General features: G+C 63.9%; 1 protein-coding gene across 2 annotated transcripts in view; it reads left to right on the top strand.

The window, feature by feature from the left end:
* Positions 1 to 21222, top strand: part of INPP5A (inositol polyphosphate-5-phosphatase A) — a 158438-nt gene that overhangs the window by 122738 nt on the left and 14478 nt on the right. For both annotated transcript variants that reach the window (XM_006207445.3, XM_072972158.1), the window contains 3 exons: positions 960 to 1044; positions 17959 to 18054; positions 18143 to 18217. In XM_006207445.3, coding sequence (XP_006207507.1) covers positions 960 to 1044; positions 17959 to 18054; positions 18143 to 18217 — 256 coding nt within the window. The remainder of the gene's footprint in view (positions 1 to 959; positions 1045 to 17958; positions 18055 to 18142; positions 18218 to 21222) is intronic.

Consider the following 21222-nt stretch of genomic DNA (forward strand, 5'->3'; position numbering starts at 1 on the left):
CCGCTCCCGCCTGCACTGCGGCTCGTGGGTTTCTAGGTCACCAGCCAGAGGGATTGGGGTGCACGTGGGCCACGGTGCTCCCTGGCTTTGCCACCCGATAACATTTAGTTCCTCAAAGTCCATCCCCGCGCACGGTCTGGTCTGTCCGCTGCCCTAGCCCCCAGCCCCGTGCCTTCTGCAGCCGCAGCTGCGTGGGAGGTTGGGGACTGCGTTCGCCGGACCTTCCTTGCTCACGGACCATGGCTCTCACACAGCTGTCTTGTCAGCAGTGGTTCTCATTTTGCTCTGGAGTTGGCGGTGATGGGCGCGCTCTTCCCTCCCCCCGGCCCAGCCTGGGCTCCCGCTGCTGCGTGGGTGGGCAAAGGGTCGGGGTGAGCGGTGCTCCCAGCCTGGTCACCGTCACCGGGAGGAGAGGCCTGTGAGGGGGCTGCCGACATAACCGCTGACCGACATTTGCTGGGTTTGCCTTCTTCAGTTGAAAAATCTTTGTGAAATGAATTGTGATTGATTTAAAACATGGGCAGAATTTTTGAGCAAGGCAGTACCTGGTATAAAAAAATGGAATTGCTCTTACTTTGTAACTTTGAAATTATCCCCGAGTGACACTTGGAGAGCGAGTTCAGTGTCCCCCACTGACCAGGAGGAGCCATCCAAGGGCCGGGGAGAGCGGCTTGGGTGTCGTGCTTGCCCTGCATGTGCCACCCCCCCATCTCCCCCCAGCTCCCCGCCACTTCTCTGAGTCCTTTCCCGCCCCTTTCCTTCCCGGCGTGGCTGTGGTTCCCACCCAGCGAGGGGCCGCGCTGGCGCACACACCTCCATGCAGATGGGTCCACGGTAGATTCCGGACAAGTCTGTCTTCCGCGGCAGGAAGCGCGTGTGTGGGGAGTGCGTGGGACAGATGCGGGCTGGCGGGTGGGTGGGCTCAGCACACCTGGTAACTCCTCCCCCCTCTCCTCCAGGATCAGCGACCAGAGGTTCGAGAAGGCGTCCTACTTCGTGTTTGGTGATTTCAACTTCCGACTGGATTCCAAGTCCGTGGTGGAGGTAGGCGCCCCGGCTTCCACTGTGTGTTCAATCCTGTCCGGAAGCAGCAGCGAGGCCGTTGGCTGGAGTGTTCGCGCCATCCTACTCGCTGGTTCTTTTAAGACAAACTCCTAACGAAGAAGATCTTATTGTCAGAGAGGGGCGTTATCTGAGGTGAGGTGAGCCGGGGGCCCTCGGTACCGCTGGCTGGTTGGCTGGCTCCTGCCTGGCGCTGCCCGGACCAGGTTTCCCAGCTGTGGGAGTTGAGGGCCACGTGTGTGACCCTCAGGCCCCTGGGGTGATGCCCCCGCTGAGCGACAGGTGCAGGTGTGACCCTGGCCCGGACCCCCACCATCCCAGCCACGTAGCCTTGAAGCGTGGCCTCCTCTGCGCAGTGCCAGCCTCTCCATGACAGCGGTGTGACAGCTCCTCGGCTCTGGGACGGTGGTCGTGCCTCCGCAGCTCCCCTGGGGCTGCAGCAAAGGGGGGGCCCCGCCTCCCCACCCCGCCCCAGGTGCGCGTCTCCATCCAGGCCTGGGTGTGGGAGGCAGGCTCCTGCCCAGTGTGTTGCACACTGGGCGTGCATTGGTGGAAACAGCAGTAGGAGCCCAGGCTCCGTGCGCTCCTCTCCAAGCAGCGGCCTCAGGAGCCAGTGACTCTCCCTCCTCTAGAGACTGAGTGGTAGCGGGGGGCTCTGACCAGAGGGGCCCCCGTGTGGGGGGCTCTGACCAGAGGGGCCCCTGTGCGGGGGGCTCTGACCAGAGGGGCCCCTGTGCGGGGGGCTCTGACCAGAGGGGCCCCTGTGCGTGGGGGGCTCTGACCAGAGGGGCCCCTGTGCGTGGGGGGCTCTGACCAGAGGGGCCCCTGTGCGGGGGGCTCTGACCAGAGGGGCCCCTGTGCGGGGGGCTCTGACCAGAGGGGCCCCTGTGCGGGAGGCTCTGACCAGAGGGGCCCCTGTGCGTGGGGGGCTCTGACCAGAGGGGCCCCTGTGCGTGGGGGGCTCTGACCAGAGGGGCCCCTGTGCGTGGGGGGCTCTGACCAGAGGGGCCCCTGTGCGGGGGGCTCTGACCAGAGGGGCCCCTGTGTGGGGGGCTCTGACCAGAGGGGCCCCTGTGCGTGGGGGGCTCTGACCAGAGGGGCCCCTGTGCGGGGGGCTCTGACCAGAGGGGCCCCTGTGCGTGGGGGGCTCTGACCAGAGGGGCCCCTGTGCGGGGGGCTCTGACCAGAGGGGCCCCTGTGCGTGGGGGGCTCTGACCAGAGGGGCCCCTGTGCGTGGGGGGCTCTGACCAGAGGGGCACCTGTGCGGGGGGCTCTGACCAGAGGGGCCCCTGTGTGGGGGGCTCTGACCAGAGGGGCCCCTGTGCATGGGGGGCTCTGACCAGAGGGGCCCCTGTGCGGGGGGCTCTGACCAGAGGGGCCCCTGTGCGTGGGGGGCTCTGACCAGAGGGGCCCCTGTGCGGGGGGCTCTGACCAGAGGGGCCCCTGTGCGTGGGGGGCTCTGACCAGAGGGGCCCCTGTGCGTGGGGGGCTCTGACCAGAGGGGCCCCTGTGCGGGGGGCTATGACCAGAGGGGCCCCTGTGCGTGGGGGGCTCTGACCAGAGGGGCACCTGTGCGGGGGGGCTCTGACCAGAGGGGCCCCTGTGTGGGGGGCTCTGACCAGAGGGGCCCCTGTGCGGGGGGCTCTGACCAGAGGGGCCCCTGTGCGGGGGGCTCTGACCAGAGGGGCCCCTGTGCGTGGGGGGCTCTGACCAGAGGGGCCCCTGTGCGGGGGGCTCTGACCAGAGGGGCCCCTGTGTGGGGGGCTCTGACCAGAGGGGCCCCTGTGTGCGGGGGGGCTCTGACCAGAGGGGCCCCTGTGCGGGGGGCTCTGACCAGAGGGGCCCCTGTGCGTGGGGGGCTCTGACCAGAGGGGCCCCTGTGCGTGGGGGGCTCTGACCAGAGGGGCCCCTGTGCGTGGGGGGCTCTGACCAGAGGGGCACCTGTGCGGGGTCTCTGACCGCTCGGAGTGTTTTCAAGTAGACGGATGGGTTCCACTGAGGACAGTAAACCTTCCTCTGGTTCTGCTGGCTTTTCCTTCCTCATTTCGAGTTTGGATCAGTCAGTTATCAGGGTCCAAGGTCCCGTGGGTTCTGCCCTTGGAGACCCCGGGTGCGGTGCCGTCTGGTTGAAACCTGCCCGTGTGAGATGCCGGGGGCACAGGGAGCCAGGCCCTTCACTCAGCCTCCCCTTCCCAAGGCTGTGAGCCTGTGAGAACTGGTCGCGCTGGCTGGTATTGGCCCAGTGAGTCTGCTCTGCCCAACGCAGCCCCCGCTCACCCCGAGGGTCCCTGAGAGGAGCCCTGGAAAGACCAGAGCTGACCGTGGTGACCGGCCAGCTGCCAGCACATTAGGAAAGGTCAGGGAAGTTTCCAAAGTGGCCTTTTCTTCCTCATAGGACAGACACCATGGCAAAGGGCGGAGGCTCTGGACTCAGGCCGGGATTGGCGGGGGTGGGTGGAGGGCAGGGTCTGGTGTCTGTTGCGGGGACTGAGCTGGCGTTTGGCTCCTGGAGGTTGTGGCGCAGGCAACGGCAGTGGGGGTGGCACAGCCAGGGCTCCTGAAGAGGCACGGTTCCCTCTTCCTTCCGGAGTGCGAGCGGCCGTGCGCGTGCCATGCAGGCGGTGCTCCCGGGGCTGCACACTCCCTGTTGGGTAACAGCCCAGGTCTCCCTCGAGCAGCATGGCTGTGAAACCAAACTCCGCCACCTCGGGCTGGAGGGCTGCCCGTCTGGGGAGCAGCTGTGAGTCCTCCGGGAGCTGCACGCTGCTCTGAAAGTCACCCAGGACGCCGGGTGACCAGAAGCACCGGAGTTTGATGGGCTGCTCAGCTTCTGTCAGGTCTCCCCAGGTCCCTCCTCCTCTCCCTTCAGGAAGACATGGGGCCCTTTCTCTTGATCGCTTTCCCAACAAACAATGCAGATAAGGAAGCACCTGAAGTCCTGGGCTCAGTACACAGTTCTCACAAATAGCTGTTACTCCAGGGGGCCAGGACCGTGCACACCAGCCTCCCCTCCGGGGCCCTCGCCTTCCACCTGCCTCGCCGCCCTGCACCTGGGCCCAGCCTCCCCAGGCCCCGCCGGCCCCCTCCGCTGGGCCCCGAGGGGCAGGCCTGTCTCTGGCCCCACGGCCCTGGTGTCCTGCCCTGTGGGCAGCTGGTGACAGACCCAGCGCTGGCCGAGCACACCCGGGACGCTCTGGGGCCCGTGCACGTCCGGAGCTGGGAGGGCGGTGAGCGGCCCTCTGCTGTCCTTGTCTGCCCTGCCCTGTGTGGGCCTCTGTGTGTGACATCAGGTGCAGAGCATGAGTTTAACTGCTAGTGAAAGTCATAAATGTTACACATTTACGTGTCCCTTCCCGCGAGGAGGTCAGTTAACACACAGTGAATTACCCGTCTGTCCTAGGCTTCGTTAGTCCTAGTCGGACGCCCCGTTGACTGCCATGCGGGGCGCCCGGGCTCGGGTGCTGGGGGGCCCAGCGGGACCCACAGGCCGTTCCAGCTCCCGGGACACCGGGGCTGAGCCCAGGCGGTGGGGCAGGGAGTGGGGCCTCTGCGGGTGCAGGCGGCGCGGGAGGGTGGCCGGGACACCCCCACCCTCAGGGCTGCAGCCTGTCCCCCACAGCCCGCCACTTGCTCTCATCAGCAGGCGCCCGGCTGGGGGCTCTTCCCGGGGCTCCCTTGCCCCGGCCTCCAGGCAGCCCCTCCCGTGAGTCGTCCGGCTGTGCGGCGTCTCTGCGGGGACCTAAGTGCCACCCTGGGACACCCCCCCCCTGGAACAGCCCGTGCTCTGGCCCCGCCCCACAACGGCCTCATGCCGACACCGCCCGCCCCGCCGCCCCATGACCCCGCCCCGACCTCTCAGGTCCGCACACCGCGCACGAGGGGAGCCCGGGCCCTGTTGTCTGGCACTTCCAGAGAGGGAGACAGTCGGTGGAGTTTAAGTGAATCGTGGGTCTCGGATCGCGCAGTCATTTCTGGAGGGTTTTCATGCGCACGTGGCTCTTTAAAACCTGTGGCTGGATGGCTTGTCAGTGGACAGAAACCTCGCCGTTTTGCACAGCTTGTTACACAAGTAAAGCAAACCAGTGGGAAATGACTTTTATTCCAGTTTTTTTACAGTAGAGGTTTCAGCATGGAGTTTTTTTAGGGCCATTTGGCCAAAAGAAGGCTGTAGCCCTGGCGTCAAAGACTGTTCCCTCAGCGCCAGCAGCAGTGCAACCACCAACCCTCTGTGCAAAGTCCAGGGTGTGCGGAGGCTGAGCCCCCCACCCCGCGGACACAGGGAGCCAGCGGGGAAGCTAGCTCTGGGGTCCGCCCTCACTCCTTCCAAAATGAGGCCTGTAGTTCCTAAGAGCTGTGGCCGGACCGCGCAGCGTCTGGACCGTGTGTCGCCCCCAGGTCGCCGCATTGCCTTGGCTTCAGACCCGTGCATCCCATCAGGAGAGCTGTAACTAACTTCATGCTCGTCCCGAGGGTGACGAGCATGCGCCAGGTGGAGACACCGCGTGCGCCAGGTGGAGCCTTCCTGTGCTGTGCTCACATCTCCCTGTGTCCGTGTCCAGATGCCGCTGCGCCCAGCCACCACGACCTGGCGGCCGGAACAGCAGACGTCGTTTCCACAGTCTGGAGGCCAAAGCCCGCGGCCGGGTGTCGGGGCCGCGCTCCCCCGAGACGCTCCGGGGAGGCTCCTTCCTGTGTCGGCAGCTCCGGTGGCCCCGGCGTCCCTGGTCTGTGGCCGCGCTCTGCAGTCTCTGCCCTGTCGCCGGGTGGCTGCTCTCTGCTTCTCTGTGTGCACTTTCTTCTTACAAGTCACCAGCCCTCGGACTCAGGGCCCCCGAATCCAGGATGTGCTCCTCTCGAGAACCCTAACTAATTACACCTGCAGAGACCGCCCTTCAAAGTAAGGTCACCGGCTGAGTCAGGGGGCACCCTGGGGGCACCCTCCAGCCCGCAGCAGCGCCGGGCGCCAGAGAGACGTTTCTTCCCACCACTTGTGAGGGTGAGACTAACGCATAAAGCATCTCTGTGGGAGAAGCTCGCCCCGAAGACAAACGCAGCCGGGAAAGCCCGGTGTCTCGTGCTGGCGATCCGTTTCAGCAGCTCTCGTCGAGCTGCCTGTCGAGTTCTTGAGTCGCAGAACACCCTGTAAGCACCTCCTTTGGAAAACCAGAATTTGCTAGTTGGCAGCGCACAGCTCTTTGAAATAGTATCTAACTGTAAAAGCAACTTGAGAACGTTTGTGGAAACCAGAGAAAATTTCTCCCGATCTTCCTGACAGGCCGTTAGGCGGAGTGGGCCGCGGGCAAGGCCTGGAGAGGCCGGTCGCGGCGTAGAAGGGTGGGCAGGGGCGCCCGGGCGCAGGCCTGAGGCTAGCGAGCAGGTGGGGGGACAGGGCCCCCAGAGCGGCGTCCCCGGCCTCAGGCTCCCGCTGCTTTGCCCCTGATGTGCGCGTTGAGTGGAGAGGATGCATGGTGTGGGCTGCCGCGTCCGCTACGCAGCGTGGCCCCGCTGCTGCAGCCCGCGTGGGCGGCCCTCCCGGCTGGGACGTGGCTGCTTGGGGAACCAGGCTCATGCTCCAAGCGGGACCAGGTCATCTCAGCGCCAAGCCTCAGGTTGCCCCAGGTGTCAGATCCCGTGGGTGCACACCTGAGACGCCGTGATGCTGGCATGGCCTCCAGCGGGACCACAATGTTTTGGGGACACTTGGTGGAACCTGTGGGTTTTGGCCTCGTTTTCCTCGCACGGAGGAGCACTGGGGAGAGAGAAGCCGTGGTCTGTGTCCAGTGTCCTCCCCGGCTCGGCCGTGTGGCCCATGTCCACAGGGGCCCCAGGGCTTGCATGCTCTGATGTTGAGTCTGATGTGCTGTGTTTCTTTGCTGTTTGTCCAGTGGGACTTCTCTGCCATCTGCTGCAGGGCCAGGGTTGGCAGCAGGACTGGGGTGGGCGCAGCGGTGGCCCTGGACGCCGGGCCGTCTGCGCTTGTCTGCTCTTCTGTCCCAGCTCCCAGGAACGTAGAGAGCAGTGTGAGAACAAGGCTGCCAAGGTATCCCGCGGCTCCCGACGCGTCCTCGGAAGCCTTTGCCTTTTACAGGAGAGCCGGCCATGACGTCGAAGGCCAGCTGGGGCCAACAGGACGCATCTGGGGGCCGGCCCTCTGGGGAGCACGGCCTGGCCTGGCACCATGGGACCTGCAGGTGGCTCAGGGGTGGTCTGGGGCATCGCTAGGCTGGCAGACGTCCCTGGGCGGGTGCTAGGATGCAGACAAGGTTTCTCTGCCCCACGCCGGCCATGGCTCAAGTGCTGGCTGTTCCCAGCTGTGCCAAGGAGGCACGGGGGGCCCTGCCCTCTCCTTCCAGACAACACAGCACAGGAAGAGCACGGGTTTGGGAGAAACACACCAAGGCTTGACCCCAGGGCCCTGGCCTGGCACCGCCCCATCCCCAGGTGGGCAGGCCACCCTCAGCCACGACCCTCTTGTGTTAGAGCCTACAGGCCGGCCCTGGGGCAGGAAAGGGCCGACTTGTATTCCTGGGGTGGCCTGTGCTCTCAGCCATGGTCTTCCCACAGATGGTGTCCAGGTGGCCCACGGTCAGTGCAGCAGGTGACCGTGAGCGTCCCAGGCGGCCCTGCAGCTGTAAAGGGCACAAAGGTCTCTCCTGGAAGCCTTGTGGTTACTTTGTCTGCAGGGGCAGCACCTGCCCCTTGAGGAGGAAAGACGGGGTCACCCTCCCTCATGGCCCAAGGAGAAGCTGGCTTGTCTGGGCTTTGGTTTTTGTGGTGGGCGCCCCTCCCCCAAGAGCGGCAGGTTCATCCCCCCACTGGGGGCCGCTGTCCTGGGGTGCAGTGGGCAGGGCTCCACGGGGGGCCTCTGGGGAAGGTGGGGCTGCTTGTCCTTTGTGGTAAGGGAGGGCTCCAGGGTCCTGGAGCCTCACCTGGCGCCAGCCCAGGGAAGTGTGCTTGTGAGAGGCTGCCCACCCCCACCCCCTCCCTGGAATCTGAATTCCATGCTCCAGATGCAAATGGATACAGATGTGCTCTTGGAGCAGAACGGAAAAGATGGTTCTGCGATCAAATGTGTCAGTGCTTAGGCCGTAATTAAAACATACGCAAATTAAACTCGATTATCATGCGCCACCTAATGGGCCATGCGTCCTGAACTAATTAATACGCAGCCTCGGCTCAGCCCTGCTGGCGGGACTGCTCGGAGGGTGTTATGCCGTGCGTGGTGGAACCGGCAGCTGGGCGCTCAGCTGGCCAGTGACAAAGAGTGACAGCAGTGCCAGGCGCTGCCGTCTCCGCGAGGCCAGGCCGCGCGCCCACCTGCCGTCCGTCACCGCTGACAGCAGCTGTGATGGATGCGTTGTTGGAGGCCGGCTGCTGTTTTTAAACTGGCTGCTGGTTACTGACAGGTACACGTTCAGGTGCTAGCTGAGCCCCTGGGAACGGACGGGTCCCGTGAGGACCCTGACTTCTCCGAGGCAGCAGTCGTCGGCCAGGACGCTCGCAATCATGGGGTGGGGGCCGCAACAGCCGGGGTCCCAGCACCGCCCACACCTGCCTTGAAAGAGGATGGTAGAACCCCCACAGGGCGTGCCCCGCACAGCAGTGCCACGAGGGAGACCTCGGCCAGGCTGCCTGGCGGCCTCGTCCCCTGTCCCAGCACGCAGACGTTTCTGCCACCCAGCCGCTTCTCTGGCTGCACCCACATCCTGGAGAGGCCGCCCCCCCCCCCGCCAAGCCAGGATGCGCATTGCCCGTGCCGGCCCCTGGGAAGCCCATGAGAACCTGGAAGGCCACTGGGCGGGTGCTGAGTGCAACAAAGGGCTGCTTTATGTCTGGTTCCCGCTACCTCCGGGAACCAAACCCCAGTCGTGCCTCCACACCCAGGCCCTGTAGCCCTGGGACACGGTGGGTGAGGCCGGCCAGAGTCAGTGGGAGCTGTCAGCGCTCGTTGGGGGCACTGTGGGTGGGTGACGGCTGCGTGGCGGGCGCCATGGGTGTGACTGTGCCTGTCCTTGGTCGGCGGTGTGCCCTTCGGCCCCAGACCCCCAGCAGCCCCCATGAGTCGGTATTGTTGCCGGGGGGGAGGGTCAGAGCCAGGGCGGGGCAAGGAGCTCGGGCAGTTTGCCGTCTGCGAGACAGGTGCCAGGTGCCGCCCGCTCGCGTGAACCCTGGAGGAAGCCTGGTCTGGGGACGCCCCTGCAGACCTCCGGTGTGACTCTGAAGTGGTGGAGATCCCGGTGTGCACGGCCCCCTCTTCTGCCAACGTCGGCAAACCTCACAGGCTTGAAGTGTGTTCTGAGTCGGAAGCCACAGTAGACGGGCCCGTCCTGGCTGCTGCTGGCCACCTCCGTAGCCACGGTGGCCTCCCTCCCTCTCCGGACGTCCTCTTCTGACCGTCGGCTCCTGAAACTAACTGCCTGGCGGGCGAGATGGAGTTGCTGGAGGGCCGGGGGGAGGCGCGCCAGCCAAACGGTCCTTCCCGGCGTCCTCCTGGGCCTTTCACGGGAGCCTTGCTCTCGAAGGCCGCGTTGTTCACCTAAATCGCTGCATTCACTTCTCAGTGGCTGAAATGAGAAAGGACCTTTATTTGTCTGTTTTGACACAGAGCCTCACGACGTCACAGGAAGGTGGACCGTGATGTTTGCGTGATGACGGCGACGGCTCTGGGGTTCTATTCAGGGTGTTGTCTTCCAGGAAGTTCACTCTGCAGACGTTGGCCAGTGTCTTCAAATGGTGGATTGATGGCAAAATAATCATTCCCAGGATCATAAAAGAAAAAATAGAAACCCCAGAAGCGTCCGCAGCCTGCCCCCGCCCGTCCCTGGTGCAGCAGTAGCTTTCCGCCTGCCTGCCCTCGGGGTCCGCACAGCCCCCTGGGGACGTCAGGACGTGGGGAGGCACCTTCTATGCCAGGCAGGTGGACGGGCGCTCCAAGGCCACGGTGGCGCCCCCTTGTACTCGCCCCTCACGGGCTCCTCCGCTCAGCTCAGAGAGTGGCCCAGACCCTGGCAGTCCCTGGAAGGAGATGATGAGGGTGAGTCCTGCTCTCCCTCCTGCCCGTCCCCTGCTGCCCAGCGGATCTGACCTTGATGTGTCCAGAGAAGGCTGGGGACGTCCTCAAGAGGCCAGACCAGGAGTGTGGCAGGTCCCCAGCCGGATCTGCCGTGGGCAGGGATCCCCAGTGGCACTGCCAGTCCTGGGGAGCCATCCAGACACCTGCTGGACACAAACCTGAGATAGAGCCTGCACCGCATCCTTCTGGAAAAATTGGTGGCGCTCTCCTGGCCCAAGAGCTGGAATCAGCATTGGGTTTGTCCCTGGGCCGCACGCGGGCGCTGTCACCCCTCCAGGCGGGGAGGGTGTTGGCAGAGCCGACCTGGAGGAAATGAAAGGGGCTTTATGGCACGTTGTTGCCCTGATGAGCAGTTGACAGTGTGGAACAAAGAGGACCCAGGTGCCTCGACACTGACACAGCCCTCATGACAGCGCCTCTCAGTGACTGGCTGCCCGCCCTGCCGCCGCACAGCCCCCAGGAATGTCAGTGCCTTCAGGCTTCCAGGTCGTGGACTCAGCCCTCGAGAGATGTGCCCCTCCCAGCCCAGGCGTTTGCCAGGGAGATCTTAGAGAAAGAAGTCAGAGTAAACAAATTGGTGGGATTTGGGGGGCGGCTCCCACCAGAGGGACAATGACCCCGCAGTGCTTCCAGTGAAAACCCGATGTGGCCATGCCTCTGCTCGGCCCTCTGACCCTTGGGCCCCATCCAGGATGGCCCTTCTTTGAGTCAGGCAGGCCACCCTGAAAACCAAGGAAGTTGCCACCATGATGGGGCCCCCTGAAGGCGGGGTTGGCAGCCACAGCCCAGCCACCGGCCACAGACCACAGACGGCTCCCACGAACGTGGTGACCTCCTGGCCCGTCGGCCACAGGAGGGGCCGTGAGGCTGTGTGAGGGCCAGGCAGGCCAGGGCTCTGGCTTCCCAAGAGCTGTGTGCGTGTCATATGTGTGGTGCACACTGTGTGCATGTGCATGTGTGCACACGTGTGTGCACGTGTACGGAGGGAAAGGAGGCTGGCCAGAGCTCATCCGTGACCACGTGTCCTGTGCTGGGTCAGGGGCACCTGTGTTGTCCCCACGGTAAGTGCAGACCTGCATCCCCGAGCACTGCAGGGTGGCTGAGAGATGCGCACCTGTCTGCCCAGTGCTTACTTTTGGGGTGTGTCCACCCCGAAGGGGAAGGCGTCAGAGAGTCCCCCGAGGCTTCCCTCTGAGCACTTTCCCTTGGGTCTGTGAGTTGCCTGTGACCAAGGCAGGTTTTGAGGCCCCGTCTCCCCTTTAGGGTGTCAGCGAACTGAAAACTCCTGTCCTGCACCTGTTCTGACACTGGGAGGACTTGAAATAACGTCTGTAGGTGCTGGCGGCCAAGGAACAGTCCGTCCCTCAGGACCGGTGACGCTTACCTGTTGTTCCTGGATGTCGGGGCGCTGGCTGGCTGCCTGCCTGTCTGTCGGGATTTGGTGTTCTAATTCCCTGTGCACACCCGGCGCTAACCCTGTGGTGCGCGCGTGCCGATCCGGACGGGGCCCCGCAGCGTTCTGAGACTCCGCGAGGCGGGTCAGGCGGTGGGGCGTGGAGACTTGGTTCTCCTTCCAGGGCGAAGGGTTTTGTGGGGTCCGACTCAGCAGGGCAGTGACCTGTGCTGACATTCAGCGTTCCTGCAAGACTGTCTGTAGCTCAGAAGGTCAGGTTTATCCTCCGGGTGGGTTCTGTGTTCTAGAGTCACTTGAAAAATCTAAATGTAAAAAGTAACAGTTTTCCATTAACTTGTTTTGAAGAAAACCTGTGTAAAGAACTCGGGTGTCCGTCTCCGAACCGTGCCTCAGGGTTTCTTCCCTGCTCCTCTCTGCAATCTGTGCCGCATGACAATGTTGGTGGAACTGTTATTTGTATGATTTTTAACTTTTAAATGTTTTGTGGCTAGAATTTAACAAAAAAACAACAGGATGACCAGAATCACGGGACAGCGGTGACTTCCTCCTGACACCCTTTGGTGGGCTAGGTTTTTGGCAAAGAGCTTTCCGCGGGGTCTGCCCAGTGGGCCTCGCGGCCCTCGCTGCTGAGGACCAGGCGTCTGTGACCCAGAAGTGATTTCCGGGTGGGAGACCCCAAGAGCCCAGCCAGGTGGCGCTCCACGCCGAGCTCCTGCTGGACACACGGCGCAGAGACCCCAGAGTGTCCGTGAGAGGGAGGGAAGCGGGCGCACCAAGAGGAAGGAGGGGCTGGCTGGAGGACGACTTGCTTTCACCTAGGAGCTGCAGTGACCCCAGGGACGGCTTCTGTCCCCAGAGCACGACCCCCCTGTGCAGAGGATGTGACACTGAGCATGCCGCTGGCCCTGCGTGCACTGGGTCTCCAGCCCTGCTCCCGGGAGGTGAGGGCACCCTGCTGCCATCAGATGGGTAGACGCAGTCAGTGGGGCGGCCACTTGGTTACCCCTCCTGGTTCCCGGCAGCTGCACCCAAAGCCAAGTCCCGTGGAGCGGCAGGGCTGAGGGCCACCCAGGCGGGCCAGGCATGCAGAGGCTGCGACCCCCGGCGGCACAGGCGAGTCCTCGCCGCCCAGCCCGCTCTGGTGCGAGCAAAAGGGGGTGGATGAGCCCCGACCGAGCCCTGAGGTGTTTCTGGCCTCACTGCTCCGACTGGAACACGGAGAGGAGCAGCTGCCACCTCTCCTCCCTGCGGCCCCCAGGCCGGGCTTTGCGGTCCCTCAGTTGTCACTGTTTCTTGGTTGGATCTTGGGACGGAGGCACAGATATCACATGTGGGGGTCCTGAGATGTGAGCGCTGCCTGCAGAGGGCCAGCGGGGCCTCCCGACGGTGGAGCCACACACACGTCACCTGCGTGAGACTCCAGGACGCACCCGAGGGCCCCGCGCCACAGAAGGGCCCCGTGGCCCCGCCTGGGCTCTCCTCACAGGCACGTGCGCCCCGCCCGTCTTGAGGCCCGTGAAGACGTTACTTCTTTTCCAGGCCTTTCCTTTCAGCTTCTCTGGAGTCCGTCCTCCGAGCGTGCTTGTGGCTGAGAGAGCCCAGTGGCCACGGCCAGTCGCGCCTTTGTGCCCCGGCTTTGTTTCCGATTTCACGCTATCAGAGGCCCGCATGTTCTCCCAAGGGAAGCTGTCGGGGTGAAAGCGCGAGCGCGGAGGGCGGGGTGCCCCTGGAGCCCACCCACCCGCCGACCTCAGCCCCAGCGGGGGCCCCTGCGCCCGAGGGTGGGAAGTGCTTTCTTGCAGACGGGCTGATTCTTCTCGGTGTGAGAACAGCTGGAGCGGGACCAGCTCCCGCCACCGGCAGTGGCCCCACCGCCCAGTTGTGGCCGCCTGGAGCCCTGGTGTGGCCGTGGGACGCCAGGCGAGGTGAGGGCACCCCCGGCTGCCCGGCTCAGCGCTGCTTCTGGAGCACTGGCCCTGTGGGGGGCAGAGGGAGTCCTGCCCTCGGCCCCACTCGGGGAAGAAGCCCAGCGCGCAGAGGCCGCCGAGTCCGGCGGGACACAGTGTGCAGCGCGCCTCACGGCGGTGGCGGGGAGGCCGACCTTGCCCGCAGGGGCTGCTGGCTGTGCTCACGGCTGGCCCAGGGTGTCCAAGTAGAGGACGGACGCCCGCCGGAGACTGGCGGCTTCACAGCCCGGGAAGCGGCTGCACTTGGTTTTCTTTTGATTTGACTTTAAAGAGTTAACCCCGCCCCTAAAGTCTTAACCCACAAGCTGAGTGGTCAGAGCAGTAGACAGAGGACCCCGTATATGTGCTGGCTGGCCACCTACGCCCTTCACGGGCAGCGGCCTCGTCACGGGCAGGTGAGCACGGGCCAGGAGAACGCCAGACCTCGGTAGGGCTGGACGCCCTCGGCCCCACTCGGCCCGGTTGCTGTGGGCTCGTTCGTGATGCGCACTTCTCCGGGGGTGTCCAGGCAGAAATGGGGGCCCCCGTGTCCTGCCCTACAAGAGGTCTCAGGGCGAAAAAAAACAGAGAGCCCATTCTCCTGGCTAAGAAAATGCTGGAAGTTCCCCCAATGCCTGCCTGCAGAGCATCTAAACCTGGGGGCCAGACTGGCTCTGTGGTTCGTTTTGATTTTGTTCAGACATCCTTGCTCCACCTGGAGGGAAGGAAGCGCAGAAGGCTCTGAGAGGCCCAGTGGGAGCGAGCGGGGGCCCTCCCTGTGCCTTGAAACAGCCTGCAGATATCTGGCCGGCTGTTTCCCTTCGCAGACCGAGCTCAGGACGAAGCCTCGCCCCACACTTTGTGCAGCCCTGATGAGTGACTGGGCCCCAGACGATGGCCTGCTCGCCCCTCCCAAGGCCCCTCCCCAGGGCACAGATCCGGGTAGGGGGAGCTGGAGCCTGAGGGGCCGAGACCAGGAGGCTCGGGGAGGGGCAGCCTCTCCCAGCACCTTGGACTCGGGTCACCTGGCCGCGCCCACCTGTCCCTCTGGAGCAGGAGCTTCCAGAAGGCCGAGACGTGCGGCCCGTCGCTGAGAACGTGCCAGGCCCGGGCTGCGGTTACGGGAAGGATGTCGATGGCTTCTCCCACACCCAGTCTGCGCCAGAAACACCAGCCACCGCCAGGATGGCTGGGAGGTGGAGGTGTCCCTGCTGCCCAGAAAGTGTGCATCCCAGCAGGTGGCCCCCGACGCTCCTGACTGCCCCTCCCGCAGCCCCGGGGCCCTAGCGTCCTGGGCTCACCCCCTCGCACCGACTCCCTCTGTGGGATCTGACTCCGCCGTGGGCCCGCGGACTGCGTCGGAGCTGCACGCTCACCCGTGGGCACTCCTGACTCCAGGTGGGGAGACCAAACGGGGTGCCCAGCCCACACGGGGCTCTGCGGACAGGAGCCAGCTGTTTGTGTTCATTCCTGATGGGTGTCTAGTACGTACATCGCTTCCTCTGTGTTCTCGGGTGGAGAAGAGGCAACGTGGACGTGTGTTCTGATTCTCTCTGCCCCTGGGCCCCCTGGGTGGGCCTGTACCGATGGACGCCCCCATTCTGTCCTGGCTGCCCAGGACAGATGCCTCCCCCCAGCTCTTGCCACACCCCATGGCCCACCTGCCATTCCCTTCCCTCCCGCCTGAGCAGGTGCCCCCACCGCCCCGGCTCCCCTCAGGCCCTCTCCCCACCTCCCACACTGCCACTCACCTTTGCCCGGCTGGGCCCTCCCCCTGGACCCCCGCGGGCCTGCTCCTCCTCCAAGAAGGTCCCTTATGGTCACCATCGTCTCACCAGTTACCCCCGACACCCTGGCTCCCGGCATGCAGACACTGCCGCCCGGCACACAGGGGACGCCCTGGACGCCAGACGCAGCAGTTCTCGCCTGGCCCCAGCCTATGCTTGGTCCTTTGGAAATTTGGGGTCAGCTGGGGCTCCTGGGGACCCTTTCCTCTGAGCCCAGCATGCTGGGTGCAGACGGAGACAAGTGTCTGAAATCAGAACCACAGCTGGGTCTGAAGCCTGTGGGCCATCGGCAAATGCGAACCAGTTGCTCTTTTTTAACACCTGTGGCCTCTTCAAGCGGATGGCCAGGCAGCAGCACCACAGCCCTTACCGCTGTTTAGACACAAACGTCGCAAGGAAACTTCTGAGGGGCCTTTTACCACTGCAGATCAGAACTTACTACACGAAACTTGCGAACGTACTTTTGAAAAGAAGCGTCTTGTCCCAGCTCTGACACCCACGCCTCCGCCCAGTCAGGCGTTGCTCAGCGCTTGCAGACCCAGGAGATGCAGGCTCGGGACCTTCCCGGCCTGGCTGGCCAGGGGCTGGTTTCACCTCGGGCCATGGGGCTGTGTCCGCAGGGGTCAGGGCTGGGTGGTCTGCTCCTCCCCCGAGGGCCGGATGCAGGGCTCCTCTGTCTGGCAGGGTGCAGAGGGTTCTGGAGGGCTGCACACAGCGGGTTCCTGGTGGGACCCCAGGGGCTCTGCCTCCACTAAGATTTTGAACCTGGTGCAGTCGGGGCACAGCAGGGCTGGCAGCTCCCAGAGAGGCAGGGCCAGCTGTACAGGTGCCCCGACCACCAGTGGTTTTGTACAAGTGGAGCAGCTGTCAAACCGCCCTTCTGGGCTGACGCTGGCGCCCAGGGCCTGTGGGCGCCCGTCCGGCAGCCTTGGTACCCGCGCAGCAGGTGTCCTCCCACGGCAGCAGCCGCTCCCTTAAGTTCCAAGCAAAACACCAGGCGCCCCAGGTACCAGTGGAGACCGTGCTGGGCCGCCTTGCCCTGCGACCTTCACGTGGCTGCTAATAATGAAGTAATCCTATATGGGTCTTTAAAAACAGCAGTTTGGGAATTTTTTTTCTCCTTTCAAAAGAGAAAATGCCTCTGTAAGTGGGTGAGCCAGAAAAGCCTGGCCTGGGGCTTTCTGCATGAGTGGTCACGGCTGCAGATTGAAAGGCCAGGGGAGAGGCCTGAATGCCTGGCCTGGGAGTCTTTAAAACCCGGTAAATGAGGTGGCTCCTGGCGGGTGTGGGAGAAAGGGCCCGGAGAGCCCGAGGCACGCGGAGGCCCCTCTGTGGGGCCGGGCTGGTCAGATGTGTATCCTTTGGGAGCGCGCCTGAAGTGTCGAGATAAAGCAATTTTTTAAGAAGTTTCCAGCAGACGCCTTTGGGAGAGACAGAATTTCCTGAATCGGGTCCTGGGGAGGCTACAGGCCGTCTGCCTGCCAAGCCCTCCGCATTCACCAGCGCTTAAGCCACTTAAGCGCATTAGCATCTGGATGGCGGCAGCTTCTGGCCGAGGGCTGGGCAGGGTGGCCGCTCTGGGCTGGATTGTCCCCTGCTTGTTCTAATCCGCGCCACTTGAAGGCGGCCAGACTGATTTGTGACACATGAGTCCAAAAGCCACTTTGAGGGTCTTGACCTGATTAGCTGTCTGTGCTCTGAATGTCAATGCCTGCTGCAGTGCGTGTTGGGGACCGCGGCCCCCTGCCCGCGCTGGGCCACGCGGCCGGGAGGGGCCCTGGTCCCGCTGCCCGCTGACGCGGGGCCCTGAGTCTCCAGGCTCCCCATGAAGTGTGGCCTCATGAGGGCTCAGCAGAGGAAACTTTTTTCAAAAGTCAAAATCAGCTCCGTTGCCCTGGTCTTTTGCTTTTATAAAATTCTCTAAGCCTTTCTGGGAACACAGCTCTCATGATGTGTGACTTGCACCCAAACCGGATCCAGTTGTGACCGCTGGTCCCGCCCGGCCGGGCCGGCAGCCCAGGCTCCACTTTCTGCCCCGGGCCTACCCTCTCGGGACCAGAAGCGTGTGGGCCGCTCCCCCACATCCTCGCAGCGCGTCTCGTGAACGAGGGGGTCTCTCGGCCTAGGTGGGGCTCTACTCTCTCTCCGTGGCTCGGCGTGGCCTCAGCGCAGCCCTGTGGTGCCCAGCCGGCCCGTCCTGCGGCCCCTCCCTCTGTGCTCTGTGGCCCGGCCCTCGGCCCGCTGCCCTCCCGCAACCCCCAGCGCGTGGCCTCTGTTCCCCTCAACTTGCCCTCGGGTCCCGTCCGGCAGCCTGAAACATCACCGTCCCTCCCCCCTGGGCTGCGGAGGAGTCACCAGCCTGTTCTCGGCAAAGCCCTCGCAGACCTTCCCGGGTCGCCTGGTGGGCAGGGGGGCCAGCAGCGCTGCTGGTCACGCTCCCACTTCTGTGCGGGCGGATTTGTGCTCCCAGAGCCTCCTTCTCCCTCGGTGTCCCTTGACATCCCTTGATGTCCCTTGAAGTCCTGAGACCCAGGTGGAGCAGTAGGGGTCTGCCTGGAAAGGGCGGGGTCGGGGAGATGGGTGGGAACATTTGCTTCACAGTGACACGGCTGTGGGCTGCCGGGCGGAGACCCCTAAGGTCTTAGTCAGACTGAGTTCCTTCCTTGTCCTTCCCAGACCCTCTGCACGAAGGCCACGATGCAGACAGTCCGGGCCGCTGACACCAATGAGGTCGTGAAGCTGATATTCCGCGAGTCAGACAATGACCGGAAGGTGAGCGCCCACGGCGGTGGTTAGGGCCGCACCGGGGTGGGGTGTCTGTGAAAAGTCTCAAAGAGATACAGATTACCTCGCCCGGCAGGTGACACTCCAGCTGGAGAAGAAGCTCTTCGACTACGTGAACCAGGAGGTGTTCCGGGACAACAACGGCACCGCGGTGAGTGCGCCGTCCGGTGCCCCGTGCGGCCGGGGGGCCTGACTCTGCCTCCTGCTACCTCTGCCGGCCCAGGACTGAGGTCCTGGTGCTGTCCCAGCCCGGAGGCGGGTCTGGACCCTCACCCTCCCATCACTTCTCTGCCAGCCTGTTCCTGGGTGTGGCCTGTTCGCTGGCCGGGGCCACGGCCAGCGGCCTCCCTGCCCTGGGGTGCACATCACAGCTGTCACACTGTCTCTGATGCATCCCCACTGGACACACCCCTCACAGGTCAGCCCCTGGTCCCCTTCCGCCTCAGCTCAGCTCTTGTGCCCTGGCAACCCTGGGTGGCCCGGTCACCTGCTGGGTCTTGAATTTCCGTCTCACTTGTGGCCACGCGCGGTGCTCCAGGCTGTGCCCAGGGAGTGGGAGGTTCCAAGGAGGGCACACGGCCAGTCCTAGGTAGCAGGCCGCACAGGCTCTGCCCAGCCCTGTGCCCCTGAGTCCGCTGCACTGCACAGAGCCACCCCCATCCCGCTCCTTTCCTCCCCCGGGTCACCCCCAGCCCCTTGCTCCCTCATGTCCAGCAGCCTCTGAGCCTGGACTCTCTCCACACCCCCAAGTCCATCTCTCCCTCCCCCGGGCCCTCACCTGCTGAAGGAGCCCCTCACTGCCTTCCTGCACCCCTGCCCCTCTGTCCACCCCAGCCTGGAGCCCAGCCAGCCCGGGGCTTGTCATGGCTTCTGGCCCTCAGCCACTTCCCACCTCATCGGGTAAAGCCTGGGCCCCTGACTCCTCTCCCACGGGGGCTCCGAGCTCCCCTCCCCTCCTGCCCCACCCCACCCTCCTCTCAGTGCACCCGGCTCGCTGCTGTCCCAGCGGACGCCCTGAGCCTCCTGCCCCTTCCACCCACCTGCTGCCCTGCGGACACTCACTCATCCCCTCGGCCAGATTGTCTCTCTGCTCTTTGACAGCCTTGGGTCCCGGTGAGGTGGGCTCCTCCTGTGTTCCCGCAGCACCCACACTCAAGATGCTGATGGCTCAGCCTCAGTTCTGCTGAGCAGGAGGCTCCGTGGGGTGGGGGCCGTGTCCAGCTGCTGCCTGCCCTGAAGAGGGAAGCGTCCCAGTGACATCAGCAGGGCCTGGAGCACATGGGGCAGGTGTGGGGATGCGGGTGCCCACTGTGCCCGAGTGGAGGAGACTTGGGGAGCTGTCCCCTCCCTGGGCAGCTGTGTGGCCATCTGAGCTTGGAGAAGGCCAGGCGGGGGTGGGCCTTGAGGGCTCCCAGCACAAAGACAGCCCCTCAAAGCCGGGGGCAGAGTGGCCACCTGGGCAAGTGGAAAGCGAAGGCTCCCGGGAGAAGAGTGGACATGGGGAGTGTGGTGCGGGGCAGCCGGGCCAGAATGTCTCGGGAGGAGCCGGGGGCCTGGTGGGAAGGGAGAAGCGTGGGTCTGCGGCAGGGTGTGCGGCGGAGGCGGGGGTGCGTCCTGCTGAGGCAGAGAGCGCGTCGCCCCCATTAGAAGAAGCTTTTCTGTATGAAGTTGGGTCTCTTTTTGAGGTGGAGAAAAATTAGCCTGAATATTTGGAGGAGGTTTTGAGTCTGACCCTAAGATGAAGAGGCGCAGTGGAGGTGCGCAGAGAGGAGGTTTGGCGTGGGTTTTTGGAGAGGCCCGCGGACCCCCACCGGTGTCAGGAGTCCCCTGTCGTGACGGGGCTAGGCCAGCAGTGCCGCGCCTGTCCTGCTGCTCAGCGCGTGCGTCCCCGCGTGGGTCACAGACAGGAGGCGGGTCGCCGCCCCGGGCGGGGGGGGCGGGGAGGGATAGGCGGCCCGAGGAGCCCCTGAGGCCGGGAGCAAACTGCCCGTCGCAGGATGGATGTGCTGCACCGGCCACGGCCCCAAATCCATCGCTTCCTTGATCAACCGCCGGTCTTGTTCCCGGCTGACAGAAATTTAATTCGAGCTGGCTCTGAAAATAATTATTGTGTTTTAAGAGTAGTAATCATTGGCCGGGACATGATTGAGTGTGTCCATGACTATTGACTTTTTCTATGATTTATAGCTTTGTTTAGTCGATATTCCCATCGAAATTGTATAATTAATTATAAGTGTGGCTGTCAGGGCTGCAGGATGGAGTGCCCTGGCGAGGATTTGGAGAGATTAAATTTTCCGCGGCTGTCCCAGGGCAGGGCTCGGGAATTTTCACAGCACTCGGCCTGTTGGATAGAGATGTTTTCTGTGTGTTTAGCAACTGCTCCAGCTCAGGCGCATTGATTTTCCAGCCTCTTTTCCTTTATCAGCGCGGTGGCTCTGCAGTAACAGAGGAATTTGTGCGGCCGGGACAGCTGCTGACAGATACACACGATCAGGCCGCTTTATCATTGTCCATACACGCCCTGCGCTGGTTTTCACTTTGTAATCAAGAAGAATGTTTAAGATACATGTGAGATTGGTTATCGTATTTGTGAAAAATCTCAAAGAGATACAGATTACCATTTCAACAGAAATGCAATGTAATTTCTAATCAGAAACTTCTCAGGCCGGCGTTCTGTGCCGCAGCCGCGGCCACAGCTGCATTGTTTCCGTGGCCGCGAGGCGTGGAGCCCTGGGCGCTCCCACGGGGGCGGGTCCCACTGCCTGTCAGGGCCGGCTGGACAGCAGGGCAGCTCGGCTCAGGGCCTAGGGCCGGATCAGGGCTTAGGAGTCCAGGCTGCAGCGCAGTTTGTGTGGCCATGGGCTCACCTCTGCCTGCCCGGGCTGGACGGTCCTGAAAGCCAGGTCGGTCCGGTGGTGTTGTGGCCTTTGGTGGAGCATCCAGCTCAGAACCTGGCGCTCGGAGAGGCCTCCTGTCACCTGTTGAATCAGAACGAAGGTGGGTCCCCGTTTCCGGTCTCCACTTACACGACAGGCAGGTTATCAAACCCTGGGGTGCTCTGAGGGCGGTGCCGCCCGGAGAATGTGGGGGTCGGTGTGGCTAGGGCCTGGTGTGGGCCTGGGACGGGAACAGGACAGCCGGACACCTACAGGGCTG

This window comes from Vicugna pacos, chromosome 11 (genome assembly GCF_048564905.1).
Source record: "Vicugna pacos chromosome 11, VicPac4, whole genome shotgun sequence".
Lineage (NCBI taxonomy): Eukaryota > Metazoa > Chordata > Mammalia > Artiodactyla > Camelidae > Vicugna > Vicugna pacos.